This window comes from Vicugna pacos, chromosome 13 (assembly GCF_048564905.1).
Source record: "Vicugna pacos chromosome 13, VicPac4, whole genome shotgun sequence".
Classification (NCBI taxonomy): Eukaryota; Metazoa; Chordata; class Mammalia; order Artiodactyla; family Camelidae; genus Vicugna; species Vicugna pacos.
Window position 1 is genome coordinate 17,417,186 of NC_132999.1, and position 22,710 is coordinate 17,439,895.

Below are 22,710 nucleotides of genomic sequence, written 5' to 3' on the forward strand. Positions count from 1 at the left end.
TTACTCATAGCAAAATATTTTTAAATCAAAAACATAAGAATTCTTTCAAATTATAGCTCTGTGTGTGTTTGTGTGTGTGTGTGTGTATAAAAATGGGACGATGTGGTACAGCTTAAAATGTCTGCTGTGATGTTGAAGGTGAGGGACTCTAAAATAAAAGGCATAGCATGTCTTACCCTTTTAAAAGGCCTGCTTTTCACCCCTCTCACAGCAAGCAGCACGTCTGAGTTCCGTCATGTAATGTACACCTTCCGCAAACTGGGAAATTCACTTCAGTGCGCTGGGTCCTTTAGCTATTTACATCTCAGTTGCTTATTTAGAAATGGGAATCTTTGTCCCCAGTAAAAGAAATTTTGGTCAGAAATACAGGATCCTTCCCAAAACTTGAATTCATATTATGTCTAAGGGAGACACAGAAACTAAAATTTCTTTAATTGTTTTTAGGGTATATAAGAGGGGTGATTCCTGGATCTGAAATAGTGTCTAGGTAATCTTGATTCTCTTCCAAAATCCATCCCCTCCACTCCTGTAGGAGACCCAGAGAGTCTAAGGCATTCACAACACACTAACACCCTTGTCTTACATCTTGCCTTTCCAGCCTGCAACCCGAGGTTATGTGGTTCATAAAAGGGCAGGCTCTCTGCCTGCAGCCCCGGGGCCCACAGAAGTCCTTTGTCACATTGGACTCCATCAGGGGATGGAAGCAGAGGATTTGGTTGTAGCAAAATGGCAGAGGGCATGCTGGGAAGGGAAGACACTCTCAGAGCACCAAGAATTCACACCCAGGGCAATAAATGGTGAAGGAAGAGAGTAGGAAATAGAGCTAAAAGAATCAAGTACAAAATAATACGAGCTTTTGGCATAGGATCCTTAACTCTTGTCTTTTCATGCATTATTGCGTCTGTGTGAGATTGATTGAATACCATACATTATGGGAGACATTGCATGCAAATTTTTGAGCTAGAAAGAACCTTAGTGTTTCATTAGAAATGTTGATGAATTCAATACTTTCTGTGAACTTTTACATTTAAATGCCGCTGGAGTCCATTCAACTCACTGAGCGAAAATATGTTGAATGCATAAATATCTACTCAAATTTTAAAAATAAATAAAACAGAGGGAGCTTTGGATTAATATTCCTGATCCTTGCCTCCACTCTCTCCCTAGCTATTTGTATTGCATTGTAAGTTCCTTTGTGGCTCTTAATTTTCTCATCTGAAAATGGAAATAAATTAGCCCAGATTCTGATGGCTAACATTTAGGTCCCCAAACCTAACATGGACCATCTGACCCCAGATGAAATTTTTAGCAAATTAATTAACTGGAAAATATGAACTATTATAAAACCGAACCAGCTTGACTGATTGCCTTCTAAGCGCTTTATTAACAGTCTTGGATCATTGACCAATTTAATTTGAATGTAATTAATTCTATAAACATGAGCTCTTCTTATTAACTTCCATTAAAATTAAATCACAACAAAAAGAAAACAGATATAAATCAAGCTACATGCCCTTGCTTCAGGTATGAGTCACGTCTGGTTCTCATTATGGTGATCTTGAACTTTCTTCAACTCTTCTTTATCATACATTTAAAAATTCCTGGGGCCCATATGCATCTAAGAATTCTGATCATATGAGCACTTACCGAAACAACTTGAGTGCCTCTACAGTTCTGTGATTTATTCCACGATCTATACAGTTATTTTCTTTACCTAAAACAGTATGTCAAAGGTGAGTCTCTTAACTTTTGCCTAAATAATCAACTACATGTTTAAATCTTGATTGTTTTGAAAATTTCTTCTTTTTTTCCCTCCTTTTAAAATAGGAATTAACTGACTGACAATGGCAGAAAAAATCTTAGAGAAGTTAGGTATTCTGGATGAGCAAGCAAAGGCATTCTTGGCCATAAGAGCAAAGGTTTGTAACATATGAACTAAAATTCAGTTTATCATTAAAAAGTTATTATTTCAAATGTGAATGATTATTTTTACTTTTTATTTAATGATACATTCATATGGAGCCATAAACTAATTTGTAAAAAGCAAATAATTATATTAGTTGAGAGAGTTCGTTTATATAAGTGGATACTATAAAGAGTTAGTTAAATATACAAGGTAATGTCTAGCTAGCTACTATATTAGGTTATGATGTATCTAACCTGCTTAAAAAAAAAATCCGAAGCAGTCAAATAGTAAATAAGACTGCTCCTGTAGTTCTTACTAATAGACATATTAGTTCATACTAATAAACATAAAAACTGATTTCATTGGTTCATTAAAAGGAAGAAAGTATTTGGTATAGCTAGCCAAATTAGAAATAAAGTTCATAGAAAATAAACTTTAAAAGGTGAGACGTATTTTCAAAATAAAATATTAATAAAGAATACAGTTCTGAAGCACCAGATTTTTTAACATAGATGAGCAGTTTAATTTGGTTACAGAAATACATAAAATAATATAACAATGTGGGTAAATGAGGCGTATGTAAGGAGCAGTGGAGTTTGAGAAATCAAGGAAGACACAAGAGAGGAACTCTTACATGAATGAACATATTTGTGAACCTCAAAATGAAATGCTGATGTTTGAGTAATAATTTGTTTTCTCTTTAATTTTTCATAATTATGTCCTTTCATTCAGAAAATAGAGAAATATTGAAAAATGGTATAAATTGATCCTGTTATAGCTATCAAAATGTTGAAATAGAACATCAGGGATGACTTAACTAAAGCAAACCTGTTAGACTTGGACACCCCGAAGTTTATTGCTTTTTTACTTTTTGTTTAAAATGAATTCTAATGTACTTCTGAAAATATAATTAGAGATAAAATCTATTAAATTTCTCATGAAATTACCCTTTACATAAAATTTTAAGGTACAATTAGTAATAATAATTCTTAATCTTTACTGGAGGCTTCCTTTGTAAAAGTATTTCCATGGATTTCTCATTTTGTGTTACTGTGCATAGTTTACTAATAGAAAATTCTCTAGAGATTCTTTTTTTTTTTTAATCAAAAATTTTTTTTTGCAGCGGGGAGGTAATTAGGTTTATTTATTTATTTATTTATTTATTTATTTATTTATTTACTTTTTCAGTGGAAGTACTAGGGACTGAACCCAGGACCTCACGCATGCTCTACCACTGAGCTATACCCTCCCCACCTAGAGATTTTCAAAAAATTATAATCATTTAAAAATCTTTTCTTATATTTTAAGTTATAAAATTAAAAAATATATTTGGAAACAAGTTAAACAACATATAGATATGTATAAAGAAAATTATACATAAGAAAAGTTGCATAAAGAAATATAGTAGCCTTTGGCCTCTTCCCTCTAATCCTTTCCACTGAGGTGAACAAATTTTAGCGGTTGATGTTCATCCATCCACATCTTTTGTACTCTTACAAAGGTATTCAAATATTAATATATGTACATATACATACATTTACCCTTGCTTGCAAATATCCATGACATAAATACACATGCACATGCATACATTCACAAAGGTGGATTATCTCTATTTCTTGTTTTATTGAGAAAATGAGATATAATGTAAAACTCACTTTGGTAGTTTTTAATTTTGGTAATTTTTAATTTTTTTTAACAACTTTTATTTTGAAATAATTATAGACTCACAGGAAGTTGCAGAAATTACAAAGAGTTCCATGTACCTTTCACCTAGTTAACCCCAATGGTGACATCTTACATAGTTGTTGTTCAAGAGCAAAGCCAGCCTGAGTCACATCCAACATTGACACTGGTATATTACTGTTAACTATACTGCAGACTTCACTCAGTTACCATCATTTTTTAACCTATATTTATTTGTGTCTGTAGCTTTGTGCAATTTTATCCCATTATAGATTTGTGTAAACCACCACAGTCAAGACACAGAACACTTCCACCCTATTAAAGTACTCCCTCATGTTACTTCTTTATATTTGTATCCATCCCCCCCAGTTCCCTGTCTCCATCCCCAGCAATGACTAATCTGTTCTCCATATCCATAGTTTTATAATTTTGGGAATGTTATATAAATGGAATCGTTCAGTGTATGCAGTTCTGAGATTGACTTTTTCACTAAGCGTGATGCCCTTGAGGTCCACCTAAGTTTTTGTATGAATCAATAGTTTTTTTGTGATAAATAATGTATAAATTTTACTGCTGGGTGGTATTTCATTAAATGGATGTACAGTTTCAACTGCTTACCCACTGAAGGACATTTGGGTTGTTTGCAGTATTTTGCTTTTAAAAATAAAGCTGCTAAAAAACAGAGGATGAAGTAAAGCTGCTATGAATATTTGTGTACAGGTTTTTGTGTGAACGTAAGCTTTCATTTCTCTGGGGTGAATGCCCAAAGCTGTGATTGCTATTGCTGGTGTACTGTCTGTCCCTCAAACTCAACAAGGTCAGAGACACCAGGTTTGGGTTGAGTTCCTCCTCCTGTGCCTCAGTCTGGAAACTGCCTCCAAGAACAACCTTAGGCTACTGTAGGGTTTACCTTATTTGTGTCTCTTTTTCCAGGGATCATGGTCCTGCTCTGCCTGCTTCCTAATGCCTGATTGTAGTTGTTTTCATATATGTTGTCTGGTTTTCTGATTGTTTACAGCAGAGGGCAATTCCTATAGCACTTAATCCCTCACTGGCAGAAGCAGAAGTTCCCATATCCTTTGACTTCCTTTTAAAGTTTTCATCTTTTTATTCCTCTGTGCTGTGCTCTTGGAGAATTTTTTAGAGATTTTTGGCTCCATAACTCACTCTTTATCTACCTTTGTTCCTCTTCAGTCCTCTTTTGATTGCTTTCTTAACTCTATTTCTGGCTCATGCTGGATGAATGTCGGTGTGCTTCACTGTGGGTGCGCGTCCAAGAAGAGAAGCAGGTTGGAGAGACCTGCCCGCTATGGTTCCAATAGCTCTCCATATCAATATTGCTAAATTTGCTAAATATATAGGTCATTCTTCAATTCTGAACTTTAGAATTTGGAGGGAGCCTTCATGATCATCTGGTCTAACACCCTCATTTCATAGACAGCGTTGACTGAGAAAAAATGCACAACGTAAGAGTTGTGAGTTAAGTTTTATTTGGGGCAAAATGAGGACTATAAGCCAGGGGACAGCATCTCAGACAGCTCTGAGGAACTGCTCCAAAGAGGTAGAGGGGACGTCAGTATTATATATGATTTTAGCGAAAGGGGGACTTGCAGTCAGGCACACATAGAGGCAGAGGCTTGCTGCTAGTCATGAGGAGCAGATGTCATGTTAATGATTTTAGTGCTTTTCTAGATATGGGGAGATGCAAGAATTTGAACTCATAAAATCTCCTGAAAATGTCTAACTATCTGAAGTCCTGTTCTGCCAGTTTTTCCCAGGGCACAAAGTGCCTCATTCCTGATCTCCACCCTGAACTCCTTTCCAGGTGTGTTGAAAGTCAGCAGCTGCAGAGGCTCATGATTTAATCCTTGTAGAGGTAGATGGCAAGTGCCAACATTTAGTTGGCAGTAGGAGAAGACTTGGTACACAAGGCTTCCAATTTTCAGTCTATTATTGCCTGCGACAGAAATTGTGTGTGTGTGTGGGGGGGTGTATATAAAGTGAGATTAATTTTGCCTTTCTTGTACAGGATTTTCCCTAAATGAAAAGTGCTCATTTTTCTGCTGTGTTATATTTTGGCTTTGCTTCAGAAAAACAACCTTCAGGGTCAAGTAAGGAAAAAGATTTCAGTGATACCTCTGACGTTTGATTTCCAGTTGGAATTTGAAAAGGCTATCGCTACCCCCATAATGAAGACGGAATCAAAGATCACAAAAGACAGATCACATGGCATTAACAAAACAAAAAGGTAATCATCATAACTACCTCAAACTTTCGGTTTGGAATCTTAAAGCATTATTTTATATTTGTCTCAGATTATGCAACCTGTATGAAATGTAAGCTTTGTCATACATACGTATATTTCATGATGGTTATGAGTTACGCTAGATTAGAGCTCTGAATATTCCTAGTTTACGAACTGTTTATTATAATATTTTACTATTGCAGATGGTACTTGTACATAGTAATTGTAATTCTAAATCTTTAAAGAAAGACTTCTTGAGGTTTGTTGTATCACCCCAAATTAATGTCAGGATTTATTTCAAACTGTAACCAATGTACTGCTAAAACAAGATATGCCTTTTCTAAGGAAGGAAGTTTTCCTGCGTGCTTACAAGAGGGAGCCTGAACATGTAAAAATTGGTTTGTCACTGGCATTGTGTAAGTGTGCTATACAATTTTCTAGGCATCAGAAATGTGGAGAAGAGCCCAGACAAAAGAAACACTGAGGTGTAGAACCAATAGGCCTTCAAATCAATTGGACATCAGTGGTAGTGTAAAAACTGTTCTTACCTCAGTTACTCTGTTTAATAATTCAGTGTATTAAGTGCAGGTTTACAGATGACAAACCCAAGTGTTGGTGAGGTTAAATAGCTTGCCCCAGCTCATGGCTGACAAGTGGCAGAAGCTGAATTTAAACATTAGCAGTCTGATTTCAGAGGCTGTGTTCTTATCACTACCACATTCAGCAGAATGGTTTCCAGCTTTAGTCTTGGTGACTAGAAGCATTACGGTGTTTGGTACTTAGGTAGAGAACACAGGATGGAGAGCAGATCGGGGTGGATAAGATTAGAGTGAGAAATGCTGAGCTTGATTTTGGATATATTAAGTTTTAGATGCCTGTGGGGCATCCAGGTGGTGGTTTCTAGAAGACAATTGGACAAACATACCTGAATCTAAATTAAAACAAGATCACTTGGACTCAAAATTTAGCTCACTCAGATTTTTGTTATTTATGATTTAGCAGGATGTCAGAACATGTTTCCATTTTGCAACCATAAGAAAAAGGAGTTTGTTTCCACAAATATTAGTGGCTTATGTAATTTAGCTTTATCACAAACTTCTTTCATTACTACTTTATTTTTATGTAGATTTAGCCAACAACTTTACTTCAAAGTCATTTATAGAGCTATCCGTTCTGAATTAGAATATTTTAATAATACATAGAATAAGTTGCATAACATGGGAGTTGGGCATGTAGAGAAGGGAAAAATAATGTATTTTATTACACATTATTATACATTATACAATTATATATTTTATGTTTGTGCATGTTTATATTTTTGAATATATATATGTGTGCATCATTATGTGATAGTACAATATATGGCTAATGGTCCATTAGACACATTTACAGATGATGTGCAATATGTTTTATGGCAGTATTTTCCAAGGTGATACTGTTGATTCCCCTTCCCTGTCTGCAGTTTATAAGTAGTTTATAAAGGCATCGTTGACCTTTTGTTTAGTGATAACATCTCAGCAGCTGAGTAATGTTCCTTTTGAGTTAAGTTTGTTTGGCTGACTAGCAGTTTGATATCAGAGTCAAAATTATAAAGACAGAGGCACATATTTTCAAGATACAAAGACCAAGTAAATTTCGTTTGATCAGTGCCCAGAGGACCAAACTTAGCAGGAAAAAAAAAATGTACAGGAAAATTTCAAGAATTTACACAAGAATTAGAGTGTAGCCCAGGTCAAAAGAAATAAAATTGGGTTAAAGAAATTAAGAGGCTCTGGTACATGTAAATAAGTCTTTTCTAGGTGCTGAGTTTTGCTTCTAAGACCACTCCTGTCTAACATTTGCCTCTTTTCAAGTAGCTTTCCTCATGTGGCAGTTTTGTACTGTTTCAGAGTAAAAAAGAAATTCTTTAGATGTGTATATTTCAGTCAAGAGACAGAGCTCCTGCTAACAGTCCTAGTTTTAACACACTCTGTATAATTTTTCTATAATATAGAACTATTTAAAATAGTGAAATAAGTGTTAATTCTCTACTATGTTTAAAAAGCATGTGTTGTAAATTACTCTTTAATTCTCTGAAGAAATTGAGCCTAGCTATTTGTGGATACCTTGTGGATCTATTTCTGTTATCTATTGTTTTCCTTGGTTTTAGGGGTTCTTTGTTTTATCTTCTCACATGCCTGCGTTTGAGAAAGTGTGGATACAAGTTGAAACTCTAGATGATATTCTCTCATCCAGAGAGGATTTGTGCTGGTTTTTGGCAGGTGACTAGGCTAGGGGTATCACCGATCCTAGATCAGGGTAGAGATAATTCAAAATGGACTTCAGTTTCTTTGAGGGCTTAGCTATGATTCAACCTTACTTCTAGGTAATAAGTATCTGAGGTTCCAACCCACGCCTGAAGGGTGTACTAGGACCCTTCCCTCGTCAGTGGGCCCTGAACTCCAGTTTTGTTCCTGTAGCCCTGTAAGTTTGTCAGAAGTGCCACACAGCTTTTTTGCTTCTCTGCTGCTGATTGTGGAATTTACAGACATACAGTCCCAAATGCCAGACTTAACACTCTGAGTTTCCCTCTTCTCCTAGCTCTTGGCTTCTCAATTTCTTACTTTATTGGGAGTGCTCCTATGTCTGTAAACAAATGTTTTTAATATTTTTTCCAGCTTTTCTAGTTGTTCTCAGGGGGATAGCTAGTTCAAACCACCTAGTTTTCTACTTCCAGAAGTGGAATTTAATATAGTACCAGATTTCACTCATACTGGAATGACTGGCCCTAAACCAAGTTCAAATTAAAAAATTCTTAGATAACTTTTTAATTTTTGTTAACAATAGCTCTGCTGTCACCCACTACAGTAATTTTCATTTATTGATTTTATTCCCCAAGTGATTTTCAAGTAACTGCTATGGGGATGTTACAATAACAGTGAAATATACCTCTTCGGTGGGGGATTCAAATAAGTGAACAGGCAAACACCAGCTGCTACAGAGAGATTCCAGATATGCGGATCAGCAAAAGTTTCCTAGAGGAGGTGGCCCCTCAGGTGAGACCCAGAGAGTTAATGAAGGGGCAACAAGATTTAAAAGAGAGAAATAGATTCCTGGCCAAGGCAATAATACGGGCAAAGGGTCAGCCAGAGGCAAAGGAAAGCCCAGCCCATTTGAAGAACCAAAAGTAGTTCAGTGTTGCTAGGCTAGAAAGGGATATGGGGTAGACACTGGAGATGGCTTGGTAAGAAATGAGGCTAAAATAAGTCCACATCAGCAAGGGCCTTGTGAACCAGGTAAAGAACTCTGGACAGTTTCCTTCAGTGAGGAGCTGCTGAAGGATTTAAACAGGGCAATGCATACTCACGTTTGGATTATAGAAATATCGTTAAATAGCAAAAGAGGTCGTTAAAAATTATGAGGGCTCCTCCCTCATTTTATAAGAATTCATAGTATCTCCAGAAACTGCCTCTTCCAGGAAACAAATCATCTTGCAGTGAGTCCTTTTCAGCCATGATAGAATGATTACTTAAATGACAGAGCATATGGCAGCAAGTGTTTTTCACCTCATGTCAGCAACGATATGCTGATTACAATGGCTATATTGGATAGATGTAATTTTTCCAAATCTTGAGATGCAGCTCCTGATCTCCAAGTTATGTTAATTATAACAGGATATCAGCCTCCACCAGTGCTCACAAACCTCACTCCTACACTGAGCCCAGATGTCAAATCTGATCACACAGCTTTCAGTTTAGCCTAAACCTTACGTCATAACCACCACTGCCAGGACCAGAGTGACTCCTGGTAACTGCATGCCTCTTCCATTTTTTTATCCCTGGCCTCTTGCTCCTCAAAGTATGATCCTCCATCCAGCAGCATCAGTATCACCTGGCAGCTTGTTTGAAGTATAGAATCTCTGACCCTCTTCCAGACTAAAGCTGCAGTTGACCAGATCCCCCAGGTGATTCCCATTGACACTAATGGCTGAAAAGTACTACTGTAGCCCAGTGGTTCTCAAACATGGAGGACAAACTGGGGAGCCCCACTGGCATAGTGTTTGATTCTGTAGGTCTGGGCGGTGACCTGATAATTTGTATGTCTAGTAAGTTTCCAGGTAATGCTGACACTGCTGGTCCAGGGACCACCCTTTGAGTCACTGCTCTAGCTGTGTCCCGCTCTAGTCGTGCTACCCAACACCGGCATGTGTTCCGTTTCTCCTTGGCTTGCTGAGTACCATAGCAACCCTCACCCTGGTGCTGTGATCGCCTAGCTGATGAAACCTACCCAGGCTGAAGGGTAGCTGAGCTTTGTGTTCAGAGCAGTGGTTTTTAACCCACCTGCATGTTAGTATTACCTGGGGAGCTTTAAAATAATTGGATTCAACTTTAATTAGTTTGGAGTAAGGCCCAGGCATTACTATTTTTTAAGATTCCCCAGATGATTCTTACGTAAGGCTAGGATTGAGAACGATTAAAATTTATAGGGCTTCTTTCTCAGTTACTCCCAGAGACATCTTTTCCATGCTAGTATTAGCTCAGGATTTCTGTATTTTTCTTGGATAAATGGGTACTGATAAAGGGGATGGCCACAAATACCCAAAATCTGCTGGAAGGACCTTCCTAGGATTACTTTCCTGATAAGCAGAGAGTTTTATAGTTATTCAAAAATCTCTCTCACTCTTTTGCCTTTCATTTACATATAATCTTTAAGGCTTGTCAGTGAACATCAAATCTACCCTTCTTTGCAACTTTTCATAATTGGATCTTTTACAATAGAGCCATACTCATTTTAACAAAAATCTTTTTTTAAAATTACCTGGAACCTAAGAAATTTTCAAAGAGAAATTAAGTGCTTTCTTTGTTACCTAAGCATTCAGTACTGAATTATCAGGTGAAAATGGTGACTTTACCACTTATTAAGTGGTAAGAAACAGGAAATAAGTTGGGGGCAAATGGACAGATTAAGAATATTTTTCGTTTAGATTAATAGGGGCTTCTCATTAGAAGAACTATTTTCCTAAATGTAAAACCAAAAGAATATTCCTTTCAGAAATATTTTTATGACAAAAGTATAAATTTGCATGCAGGAAAGATGATGAAATAGGATTAGAGAATACGGTGCAACCTGTACTGAAATTTAGTTGGTCAAATTCCTTCTTACTGTAGTTCAATATACATGTCATACTCTGTGTGGCATTAGGACAGAGATTAAGAGGATGACGATATAGATTAGCTGCCAGGTGTGCATCTTAGCTTTGCTTCCTGCTAGTTATGACCTTGGACAAGTCACATGACCTCTTTGTGCCTCAGTCTCCTCATCTTGACATTGGGGATAAGAATGATAGGTATCCCATAGAGCTGTGAGAATTAATGAATTAATATATGTGAAGAGTTTAAATTCCCCAACGTATAGTAGTCATTTTAAAAAAAAGACTCAACAACAAAAATATAAGCTGTATTTTTTGCAATATACAATTATATGTTCTAATCATTCAAAATAATATAGTAATGAGATCCAGTTGAGCCATGTTTAGACATGGCAATCATTTCTAGAATCTCAGGTAAAGCGTGACTTGGGACAGGTGGGGTGGGGTGGGAGCAGGAAGCAAAGAGAAGGAGGAGACATTTAAGTGAGTGAAAACAGATTCATGCCTTGCTTGCTACTGCCCACAGTTTCTCACTTACGTGGGTGCAGGCTCCTTAAAGGCCCCAGGAGGATTCGGGGAAGGTGACAGCCTTGTCTCCTCCAGCTCTCTGTGGGAAGAACTTCACTCTTGGGCTGGACACTTCCTCGTCCCTACACCTGGAAGAGGACTCCCACTTACTGCTCATGCCTGGAGCAACCTGAGACTCTCCCGCAAAGCTTCTCAACAATGGCTGCTCACGTGAGAACTTTTGGAAAATACGCTGAGCGCTGCCCTACAGACCATGATTTAACTAGTGCGGCAGAGTCTGGGCATAGGGGCTTTTCCAGAGCACCCTGGATGTTAATATACAACTAGAGGTTTGAGAACCATTTCTAGGGGCCTCTTTCTCTCTCACTCCCTCAGTCAAGAGACCTTCACATGACAGCCTGTCTGCCACTGATCCATTGCAAAAGAATCTTTTCTCTCACTGCTTGCTACTCCCTGAGTCCCAAATAGCCTGGCCTTCCGAGGCACTGCAGGAACCTTACTCCCTGAAATGAGTAAAGAGAAACCACAGGTCATATAAGAGGACTCACGTGGAGGAGGGAGATGAAGCCAAACAATCGAAACAGGTGGCTCCGAATGAGGCAGATTTATGAGAGGAAACAGAAGAGAACTGCAGAAAATGTCTCTTAAGAAAAGAAGTAAACAGGAGGAAAAGGGATTTAAAAAAAATAGACATTTTTGAATCAGAATCCGAGTGAGATTGAAAATAGAAAACAGATGAAGACTCAGTTGATGATCTAGAAGATCAAGTAAAGATCAAGCACAATCTTATAAAAATGCCCCCCCCAAATGGAAATCAGGTTGAAAAGAGACATTTAGTGCAGTTTTAGGATACTCGATATATAAATATACTTTAATACAAAAATCAGGAGAGCGAGAAACAGATGATGAGGAAATAATCAAAGAAACATAAGAAGTACCTTTGTTTCAGACAGACTTAAATTTTCAGATCAAAAGTCTTACTAAGTGCTAGACTTATGGTAAAATTACTCAATTCCCAAGGCAGGGGGAAAAACTGGTTAATCATAAAGGAAAGGAAATCCAGTAAGTTTCATGTGTCTCATCTGCATCTCTGAGGCTGGAAAACAGTAAACCATTTTCAGCTTTTGAACAGAATAGCAATCCAGAAATTCGTTATATGGATGAATCATCGTTTATACATGAGAACAAAAGAGAGACAAGTTTTTGGACTTGAAGGACTTTAGAATGTAATCTGCTTATTTTTTTCTTTCTGAGGAACTTACTTGGAGAAATATTTTATCCACATTTAACTTAAATATGAGTAAAATGGGGATCCAAACTGGATATCTTTATTACACAAAGTTGTATTTGAGGTTTTCCCATGGTGCCTGAATGAAAACTCTGGACTTTCATCTCAGAGTGGCTGTTCTGAAAAAACATAAAACATCCCAAAGAATTACCAGGTAAGTAGTCTATAAGAGAATTCCAGTTGGAAAGAGGCAGCTTTTAGATCAACTTCCGTGCTTCCATCTGAGCTGTTCCTTTCTGCTGGGTTTCTTCCTTCGTGTGCCAGGACCACTTCCGTGGTCCAGCCCAGGCACGTGCAGCAGCCTTCCTTCAAACCCAGCCCACGCAGCACCAAAGCAAAGGCTTTACCGGTATTCCCTTTGACTCAACTGCAACAGAATATATTTTCACAGGGAGTTTTTCTAAATATAAGTAAAAGGGTCGGGGGGGGGGGATGAATTAAAAAACTTTTCAAGCAGCCCAAAACCAATACAACTTATGAAAAGCAGATCTATAATTTTATTGCTAGTGGATTAACCCACCAAATTTATAATTCCAAGATCCATCCCTCATATTCTATGAGAAGCCAGTGCTAGGAACTCAACTTTTGTTCCTAGACTCTTACTCTCCCATTGCTTCCTCCTACTGTTGGGGGGAAATTCTCCACAGGTCTCTTGTATTTCTGTACATCTTGTGAGCAGAAGCACTGGCTGCCTTTTTCCCTATCTTTTCACGGACATCTATATAGCAAACAGCCTTGGAAGACAGAGAAAGTGCCCCGCTCTGAGCAAAAGCAGGCACGTTACAGTCCATTACAAAAGATTTGGGTTCCTTTAAACTGAAGGCTCCATTCCTATCACATAACCCACTGTGTGTGCAGGTGTCATCTGGCCCTCTGCTTGCTGCCCTGTGGAACCGGGGCTCACAGAACTGATGCAGAAGGTGCTGCTCCTGCTGATGTGAGTAATAAATAGTCCTTTGCCTCCGACCCAGGAGTCTCATGTCTTCTGCCAGAAGAGATGAAACTGTGGTGGGCTAACTTGTTATTTTGTAAGTCGGGTCAAATCTTAGACCTTTCACAGTTTTTGACACCTACTTGGAAGGAAGGAGCTTGGGGGTAGAATGACAGATCCTTTGGCCCTTCTTAAAACCTGGGTGATAAAAGTAATTGTAGCTCATTCCTCAGTGAATAATAGACCATCCTTATCCAGATCCCTCTGGGCATAGAAATAATCCATTTATATACCCATTCTGTATATCCTATAAGTCTGTCTTTTCTAGGTAGCAGGATTTATAATTTAGTTATACCTCAACTAAGTCCACAAAATTAATCCATATAATAAAATTTTAAATAATAAAACAACATGATGAGAAACTATATAAACTAGGAAGGAAAGACATGATTAGCTGAGGGCAGAGTTTGTGTATAGTTAATTTTATAAACCAAATATCTAGCACTTAATTCAATTTTTTAAAATAAATTATGTTAAGTGTGCATTACTGAAGGACCAAAAAAAAAAAAAAACCTGTCCCCTCTCAATACTTCTACCAAATTTTGACTTTCCTCTCATAAACACGCTGAATTTTTAAGAGCACTTTGCAAAATTAATATGTCAAAGGCCTCCCCAAAGAATGTTAAAATGACCGTAATTTGAGAAATTGAAAAGGAAAAAAACAGGCAACATGAAGGCACAATATTAGTAATGAGAAAGGAGCTATAGTCATAGATGTAGAAGAAATGAAAATAATTGAGTAATTTGTATAGCTATGCTGCTTTGAAACGTGGGTGTGATGGATGATGTGGGAAAATATATATGTTGAAAATAGTCTTAACAAGAAAAATAAATCAATAACTAGAAAATTTTGAGAAACTAGTTAAAAACTATCTTTTACAAAAGCACCACCTTGAATCTGTGTCAAGGATGAATTTCTTCAAAGTTTCAAAGAACTATCTAAGTGGATTCTAAACATATACAAAGATGGAATCGTTTTAATTCTTTTTGTAAAAATAGCTTTCATCTTCGAGTCTGACCATAAGAATGTAAAACCATTGAGGATTCTCACTTATAAATACAGATTTTTTTTAATCTAAAATAAAACATTAACTGTTTCATCACCTATTCTCAACTCACAAACATGTAGCATAAAACAGTTTTATATTTCTCCAATTTCACTCTGATAATTTTTGGTTATTAAAAGTCTGTCCGATTTAGTATTTTGATCCTACATATTAGTTGAGGCTTTCTCTTCCCCCACAGGAGCCAGTCTAGCAACACTGGAGGACCTGAAATCAAAAAAGGGTATCGCCAATAATTTGATTCTTCCTGTCCCTCTACCTGTGATTGGGAGGTGGGTGTGGTCTTCCTCTAGCACACCTCCTCCTCTTGCCTCTGTTAATCGTCTTTTCCCTTCTAGTATGGGAACAATGATGTGCTAGAGCCAGCTTCCACCAGTATGTTAGAGCTGATTGTTGAATGTGTAGGAATTTTGTGAGATAGTTATTAAATACAGTCATTATTTAAATTCAATTATGTAAACTAAAAATTCAATAACATACTAAAAATAAGGATAATACTCAAAACTCATCACTTCCTAATTATTACACTTTACCATTACCTAATTGTTTTGAACTTACCTACATCCATTGTATCCATATGGTGGAATTATAATTAATATCATGCTACTGCATATTTCTTCTCAATTCCATATTCAATGAAGTCTCACTTGAAGCTTGAAATCAGCTATAGAGGTATTTACACCACAAAAACTGGGCAAAATCACAAGTCAGGATTTGATTTGTTATTTGTCTAGATTTATGAAAGTAAGGGAGAAAACATTAACAATGAAGATTAAACCTAAGAGTTTGTCTTGCCATTAGCCATTATACTCTGAATAGTATGAAAAACCGAGAAAATATTCTAGTATTCAAAAATTATCTGGCTCTGCAAAGAAGTAGCTTATGCTATTGATGAATTAGTGACGTTCCAACCTGTGTCTTCATTGTTTCACTTTCATGTTATTTCTTAAAGTAAATGAAAGTATCAACCAACATTCACGCTGGAACTACACTTGGAAGAAAGGCTATTATGTATTTACCAGCACCTCTCTGTATGGGAGTAAGAGAGGAGGGAGAGAGAAAGGTCAACATTTCTTACTTATCCAACCACTGTTACCATCTTCTTTCTCAGTCATCATTTGCTGGACAACTCTAGTCCTAAAGAGCCTATGGTGAAATTGAAAGATATAAAACTTCCAGTTATAAGATAAGTAAGTCCTGGGGATGTAATGTACAGCATGGTGACTATAGTTAACAATACTGTATTGCATATTTGCAGGTTGCTGAGAGAGTAGATCTTTTTAAAAAATTAATTAATTAATTTTCTGGGAGGAAGTAATAAAGTTTACTTGTTTATGTTTTTGATGGAGGTACTGGGGATTGAACCCAGGACCTTGTGCATGCTAGGTATGCACTCTACCACTGACCTATACTCTCCCTGCTTAAGAGAATAGATCTTTTAAGTTCTCATCACACACACACACACACACAAATGTAACCATGTATTGTAATGGATGCTAACTAAACTTACATGGTAATCATTTCACAGCATATACAGATATCAAATCATTATGTTACACACCTAAATATAACACAATTTCTTATGTCTATATTTCAATTTTTACTACGTCCTGGAATAATGGAAATATAAGTAGAGACTTATGAAATACTTCTATTGTGACTTAAGTGAGTCAGCTTGTCATTACCTAGGGAAAGACTATTATAGGCAGAGGGAAGAGCAAGGGTCAAGGTCCTTCAGTGGATGCTTAAGCTCCTCACCTTAAAACACGCAGCCAAAAAATTCACTCTGGTTCCATGTGGAGGAGACGGGCTAAGCGGTGCGCAGAGGCATTCAATGGAAGCTTCTCTACTTGGAAATACGAGAACTGGAGAGGAGGGAGGTTTCTTTCTCGCAGTGAGAAGTTTTAAATTTATTTCAGTCTGACAGGAAACAGTTGGAGGGAAATGACAATCCTGTTCATATTTTACAGGTGTCACCATGGTTGCATTGCAAAAAGACTGTTGGGGACAAGCGTGATAGCAGAGAGAGCAGACAGAGGACGACTAGGGATGTATAGGTATAGTTCAGATAAGAGATGAAGGGGTCTCAGACTAAGGTAGAAGTAACAAGGAAAGAAGTGGTTGGGTCTGGAATGTATTTCAAAGAAAGATCCAATGAGATTTGCTGAGAGATTGGGAATAAGAGTAAGAGAAAGAGAAGTCAAAGATGACCGCAAGGTTTTTGGCCTAACCCTCTGGTTGAAGGAAAGGGGAAAGCCAAGGTAAGGAACAGAGTGGGAAGGAAGTGGAAACAAACATTTGTTTTTGAATGTAGGTTTGAAATTCCCGTAACACATCAAACTGCAGAAGTCAGGTAGCTATTGTGTGTAAATCTGGAGCTCAGGGAAGGGTTTGGTGTCTGTACTATAAATCTGGAGGACATTGCCTATGGATAATATTTAAAGGTGTGGGACTAGATGGTATCAACTAAGGATGAGTGTCTGAGGACTGACTGAGTCATAGGTTACTCCAGCATTTGGAGGTCAGAAATATCATGAATTATGTAGTACCATTAACCTTCTTACATATTGTCAATAGTCATTTAAAGAATTTAGTGGAGGAAAATTCACGTTTACAATAAATAGTTGCTGTGATCCTATCTGGTATACTGCTCTGGAATCTGAACTGACCCTAATTGCACATCCCTCCACTTTGACTAGAGTTGGCAATGTCCCCAATATCTCAATTAACAAATTTCCAGTGTATTTTTCTAAAGGGGTTAATCCAGCTTGTGGACAGTTCTTTCCTGAGTGCCCTCAATCCTAGGACAACAGCGGTTTTCTCTATTTTCAGTGATTACCACTAATATTTTCAGCTCCTGCTTAATCAGTCCTGATCTTTTACACGTTGTACTATAGTATATTAAAACAGCAACAATTCACATCTATATAACTGGGACTTCACCACATCTCTCCAAATTTATTTTTTAGGTTAGTTTTGTAAATTTTTGGATTATTTTAATTTAGATTAATTTTATGTCTTCCAGATATAGCTCCTTCAAAAATAAGCCTGAACCTAAAAAGGCAAATTTAAGACCACACTTTGTGCCAACAAATATAAAAATTCAAGAAATCAAGTCAATAGGTAATGCTTTCTGTAACACACTTACTTCTCCTTTGATGTATGAGTGTTCATATTATATACTTCATTATTTATTAATATGCGTCTTAAAAGTTCTTAGAATTTGGTGTTTCTGTTGAAAGCATTTGCTTGAATGTATATGGATTGTAACTGCAGTGTGAAAGATGTCAGTGAGCTATGAAGAAGAATTTCCTAAGAGAAAGATGGTAAGTATCAGAATGGACAATTTGTCCATTCACAAATTAAAAATATGTTTTATGTTTATTTTTCTAGAAGGAAAATCTCCAGCTCAATCCTAAGAATTTCCTTATTATTGTTTTAAAAAAATCACTGAAGTATGAACATCTTACTTAATAGAAATTTACTCTGTAGAGACTGTCAAGGAATTCACTTTCCTAGAAACTTCAGGCATCTATGAACTAGGAGCCACCTATAATGATTCTCAGAGAATTTAAGTGTTTTGTGTTGTCTTTGTTTTTCTTCCTCTGGCATTATTTTTTAAAAACACGCATTTAATTGTGTCATTCTCATCAATGTTGACTAATGCTCCTTGACTCCACATTGCCCCGTATTGCCTCATTTCTCTGCTGCTCTTCATAATCTAATTCCTCTAAAGATTTGTGTTACGTACACTGTACTTCCTCAAATTTGTTCAAACTTCAACCTACTCCAAACCGGTTTTTGACTCCACCATTCTACTGAAGCTACACTGATTAAGAGTACTGATCACAGACTGAAACGTTGTGTTGTACACCTGAAACTGACACAACATTGTAAACTGACTGTCCTTCAGTAAAAAAGAATGCAAATTTTAAAAGACTACTGATGATCTCCGTGTTGCTAAGTCCAAAGGATGTTTTTCTGTTTTCATTTTCTTCCACCCCTCAATAGTTTATAGTTAGTTGATCACTCCCTCTTCTTAACACTCTCCTGTTTTTCTGCTATCTTAACCCCTTCCCACCCTCTCTTCTTAATTTCTCTTCTCTATCCTTAAAATACTGTATTTGCTCAGAGCTCTATCCTGAGCCTGCCTCTGTTTCTACAGTCTTTCCTTGGGTGATCTTACCCAGTCTTGTAGTTCAAAATAGCATAGAAATGCTGTTAAGTCCTTCATTTGTATCTCAATCCAGACTATCCTCTGAATGGCAGGTTGAGGGAAATATTTCTATTTTCAAAGGAATTAATGAAAAGTTTTATTTGACTATCAAGTATGATTCTGTTTTATTTAGGAATGTTTTTCCTAAGAAAATACAGCTTTACTATATAATAATAAGTAATTGAAAGTTATATGCTGTTAATAGAAATTCATTTTAAAAGCAAATTATTCTAGAATATACTTAGCTCTAAAAATGTAAAAACAGCATCATGTAAGCATATAAAATTATCAAACTACATTTCTAAAAAGTTTGCTACAAGTAGAGAAAATCGTTTATTGAGTTAAATTAGAAGTAGTCTAATAGTATAGAAATATCATTTATGTTTGGATTTGTTTCTTTAGAGCCAGTTGAAGAAAATCTAAAATCAAGACCTATTAGATCATTTCGTTATCTTAAGGATACAAGAGAGGTAGGTTTAATTTGTGTACTTACAATTATTTAAAAGAAATTCCAATTAGCCCTAATAGATTTATACATGCTTCTACAAATCCCAAGTTCAAATGGATTTTAGAATTCAGAAGCATAAAATTTTACAGTAATTTCATCTCTGATATTTTGCAAAACTATGTATAGAAATAATAGAGAAAATAATGTATTATTTGTTGGACAGTCGATACAGTAGAATTTATTGAATGTGATAAGTACTAGCAGTTATCATAAAGTCAGTTAAGACAGGACCTCATAGAAAACTATATATGCATAATTTAAATATTTTATGTTAACATAAAATATGAAAATATACATCCATTTATTAATCTTTTGGTGTGTAGCCAAGACCATTTTTGTTATACTTATTTAACTTACATAAATACAATAACAACTGTCATAACAAGTTTGCACCAACACTGTTGACTCTTGCTACTACCCACTTGAGTAGAGGGTCATGGGCATCCTCTGAAGTGGTCAACCAGGCTTGACCATCGAGCATGCCTTGGCTATCATTCAGTAAGTTTTATCTGGGAGACTAGAGAGAGAAATTAGTACAGAGAATCAGCAAAAGAAAGTCATTTAAGAGAGTCTCTTGGGTGTTAATGTATTATTAACTTTGTTTATTGCTAATATGCAGAATGAAACATGAAGAAATACATACTTTGCACCATATTTAATAACATGTTATAATTTTATTGCATATTTCTACTTTTTATAATTTTTTAAAATATTGACAAAATGCAAATTTACTAGCATCTTATATAAAACATTTAAATTTTTTAAAAACAAGTTAATATATACATATGACTTTATAAATTAAGTAATACAAAAACACAAAATTCTTCCACGCATAACTTCCTATTCTAATTTCCTCTTTTCAGAAGCAACCATGTTTAACCATTTGGGGTTTCAATTCCTCTTAAGATTAACTCTATAATTCTAAAGAATGAGCTTCTGTTGATTTTCTTAATTTATTAACTTTTAGCATTACCTACTGAATAATCCCGTAACAAAGATCGGAATTAGTTTATTGATACTGCTCTACATCTCCCCTCTCTCCCTCTTTCCTTTCTTGGATCTTTGATAGTTAGTTTTCTGCTTCTTCTGTTTTAACTTTCGTACCTTGAAATAATACATCTAAATGCTTTTTTCTTTTCTATCAACTTTAATCACTAACTCCTGATTCCTCTTTACATAAGATGAAGATCTTAGCGGTTTTAGCCTTTCCTTCACATTTTTTTCCCTAGGTCAAGTATATCTTTATTTTTACCTTTTTGAGGTCAATGGTTATATGCAGCTTGCAACTCTGATAAAGCCTTTATGCTTTGTCTGTATGTTAATTCTAAAACTCAAACGCTATAAACAGTATTTATATTATTATGACGTTTTTGTAAATAATTATTCATTGTAGAACAAAGTAATGTGCTAGGATTATGTTTTTTTTTTCCCAGATGGGTACAATGTAAAAACAATAGGCTCTCTTCTTATTCTCCAACAGCTACTCCAAAATAATGCCATGTATTAGTTTTCCCTTATACTTAGATCTTAACTGTCTTGTATACTTTTTCTGGGGTTCCTACTTGCCTTTTTTTTTCCTTGTGGATAATGACAGTAATAGTAAATATACAACAGTGCCAAGCACTGTTCAAATATATATATATTCAAAGAAATATATAATATATAATCAATTTATTTATACATGAAATATATATATTCATATGCAAAATATATATACATGTGTAATTTACACCCTCAATAACCTGATGAAGTAAGTACCATTATTATTCCTATTTTATAGTTCAGAAAAAAAGTTCCAAAAGTAAGGAACTCGGCTGAAATCAAATTATAAGCAAGAGAGCCAGGAAGAACCCAGCAATCTAATTCATGATCTTTACCTCTATGATATACAACCTCCAAAAAAGAAGCATGTACCTTTTTCATTATATGTGAATAAAATATCATACTTCACTTAGTATGATACTCTCTACGTCCATCCGTGTTGCTGCAAATGGCATTATTTTATTCATTTTTATGGCCAATTAGTATTCCATAGTATATATATATACCACATCTTCTTTATCTGACTCCTGATTTTTCTTGTTGCGTAGATGGAAAATGCTAAGCCCTTGCATGAGCTACATTTGCAGCATAAACAACAACAATGTAGAAGAACTTTGGGTTCTACAATCATTTCTTCTGTATCCAGCATTCAACCTAATGCTTATAAGGAGGAAGAAGACTCTGTTAACAGGTATACACATTGCATATTTATATTGAAATAACTGAAAATTAACTGCATCTAACTTTAAGATATAAGCATTGAGGAATATATGTATGTACATATATGACTGAAACATTATGCTGTACGCTAGAATTGACACAACATTCTAAACTAACTGTACTTCAATTTTTAAAAAGATATAAGCATTAAGAAAACCTTTAACCAAGGAATATCATTATCTAATCATATTACCACATTATTTCACTACTTAATAACATCTGAAGACTATTACAAAGATGGTGAAGTTTAGATTCCTTAATATGGCATATGGTATCTTTCCAGCTATCTGTTCTGTCTCCTTACTCATAATGGTTCTAATCACAACGAACAGTCTGTTCCAACTAATGTGTGATTTGACCCATTCTGTTCTCTCTGTTTAGAATGTACTTCTCTATCTGATAGATTCCTATTCATCTTTAGCAGTTGGGACACTGCTAGCTGCAATTTAAACAATAAAGATATTTATAATCTCAAATAGCAAGAAGTCCATCAGTAAGGCAGTTCCAGTTAATTCAGGGTTTAATGAGTCCATCAAATATCCAGCTCCTCCACGTTTCCTCAACTGTCTGAGCAAGCAGCTTGTTCTCCTAGCTTGCTAAAAGTACAAGTACAAGATGGTGACTGCTGTTCAAGATAACTGGTAACAACATCCACTGGAAAAGAGAAAAGCTCTTTAGTCTCTTTGTAACAATGAGGAAAATAATCCCCAAAGCCCTCCAGCAGACCTCCCCTGGTGTTTCCTTCGTTAGAATACAGTCATGCACCCATATCTAAACCAGTAAATCATTATCAGCTTAAATCAATTTTTCCAGCTTTTCATATCACAACAACACGCACACATACATATATGGAACAGAAGATTCAGGTTCATAGACACTTAATTATTTGTC

At 36.0% G+C, this 22,710-nt stretch overlaps 1 protein-coding gene across 8 annotated transcripts in view; it reads left to right on the top strand.

Annotated features, from left to right (window-relative positions):
* The window catches only part of C13H1orf141 (chromosome 13 C1orf141 homolog), a 152,133-nt gene that overhangs the window by 122,464 nt on the left and 6,959 nt on the right, over positions 1-22,710 (top strand). For 6 of the 8 annotated variants that reach the window (XM_072974232.1, XM_072974231.1, XM_072974233.1 and 3 more), the window contains 5 exons: positions 1,828-1,919; positions 5,680-5,837; positions 17,859-17,956; positions 19,452-19,519; positions 21,648-21,790. In XM_072974232.1, the coding sequence (XP_072830333.1) occupies positions 1,845-1,919; positions 5,680-5,837; positions 17,859-17,956; positions 19,452-19,519; positions 21,648-21,790 (542 nt within the window). In that variant the 5' untranslated portion in view covers positions 1,828-1,844. Of the gene's footprint in view, positions 1-1,827; positions 1,920-5,618; positions 5,838-17,858; positions 17,957-19,451; positions 19,520-21,647; positions 21,791-22,710 lie in introns of those variants that run through there. The other 2 variants (XM_072974237.1, XM_072974236.1) reach the window with 2 other exon arrangements.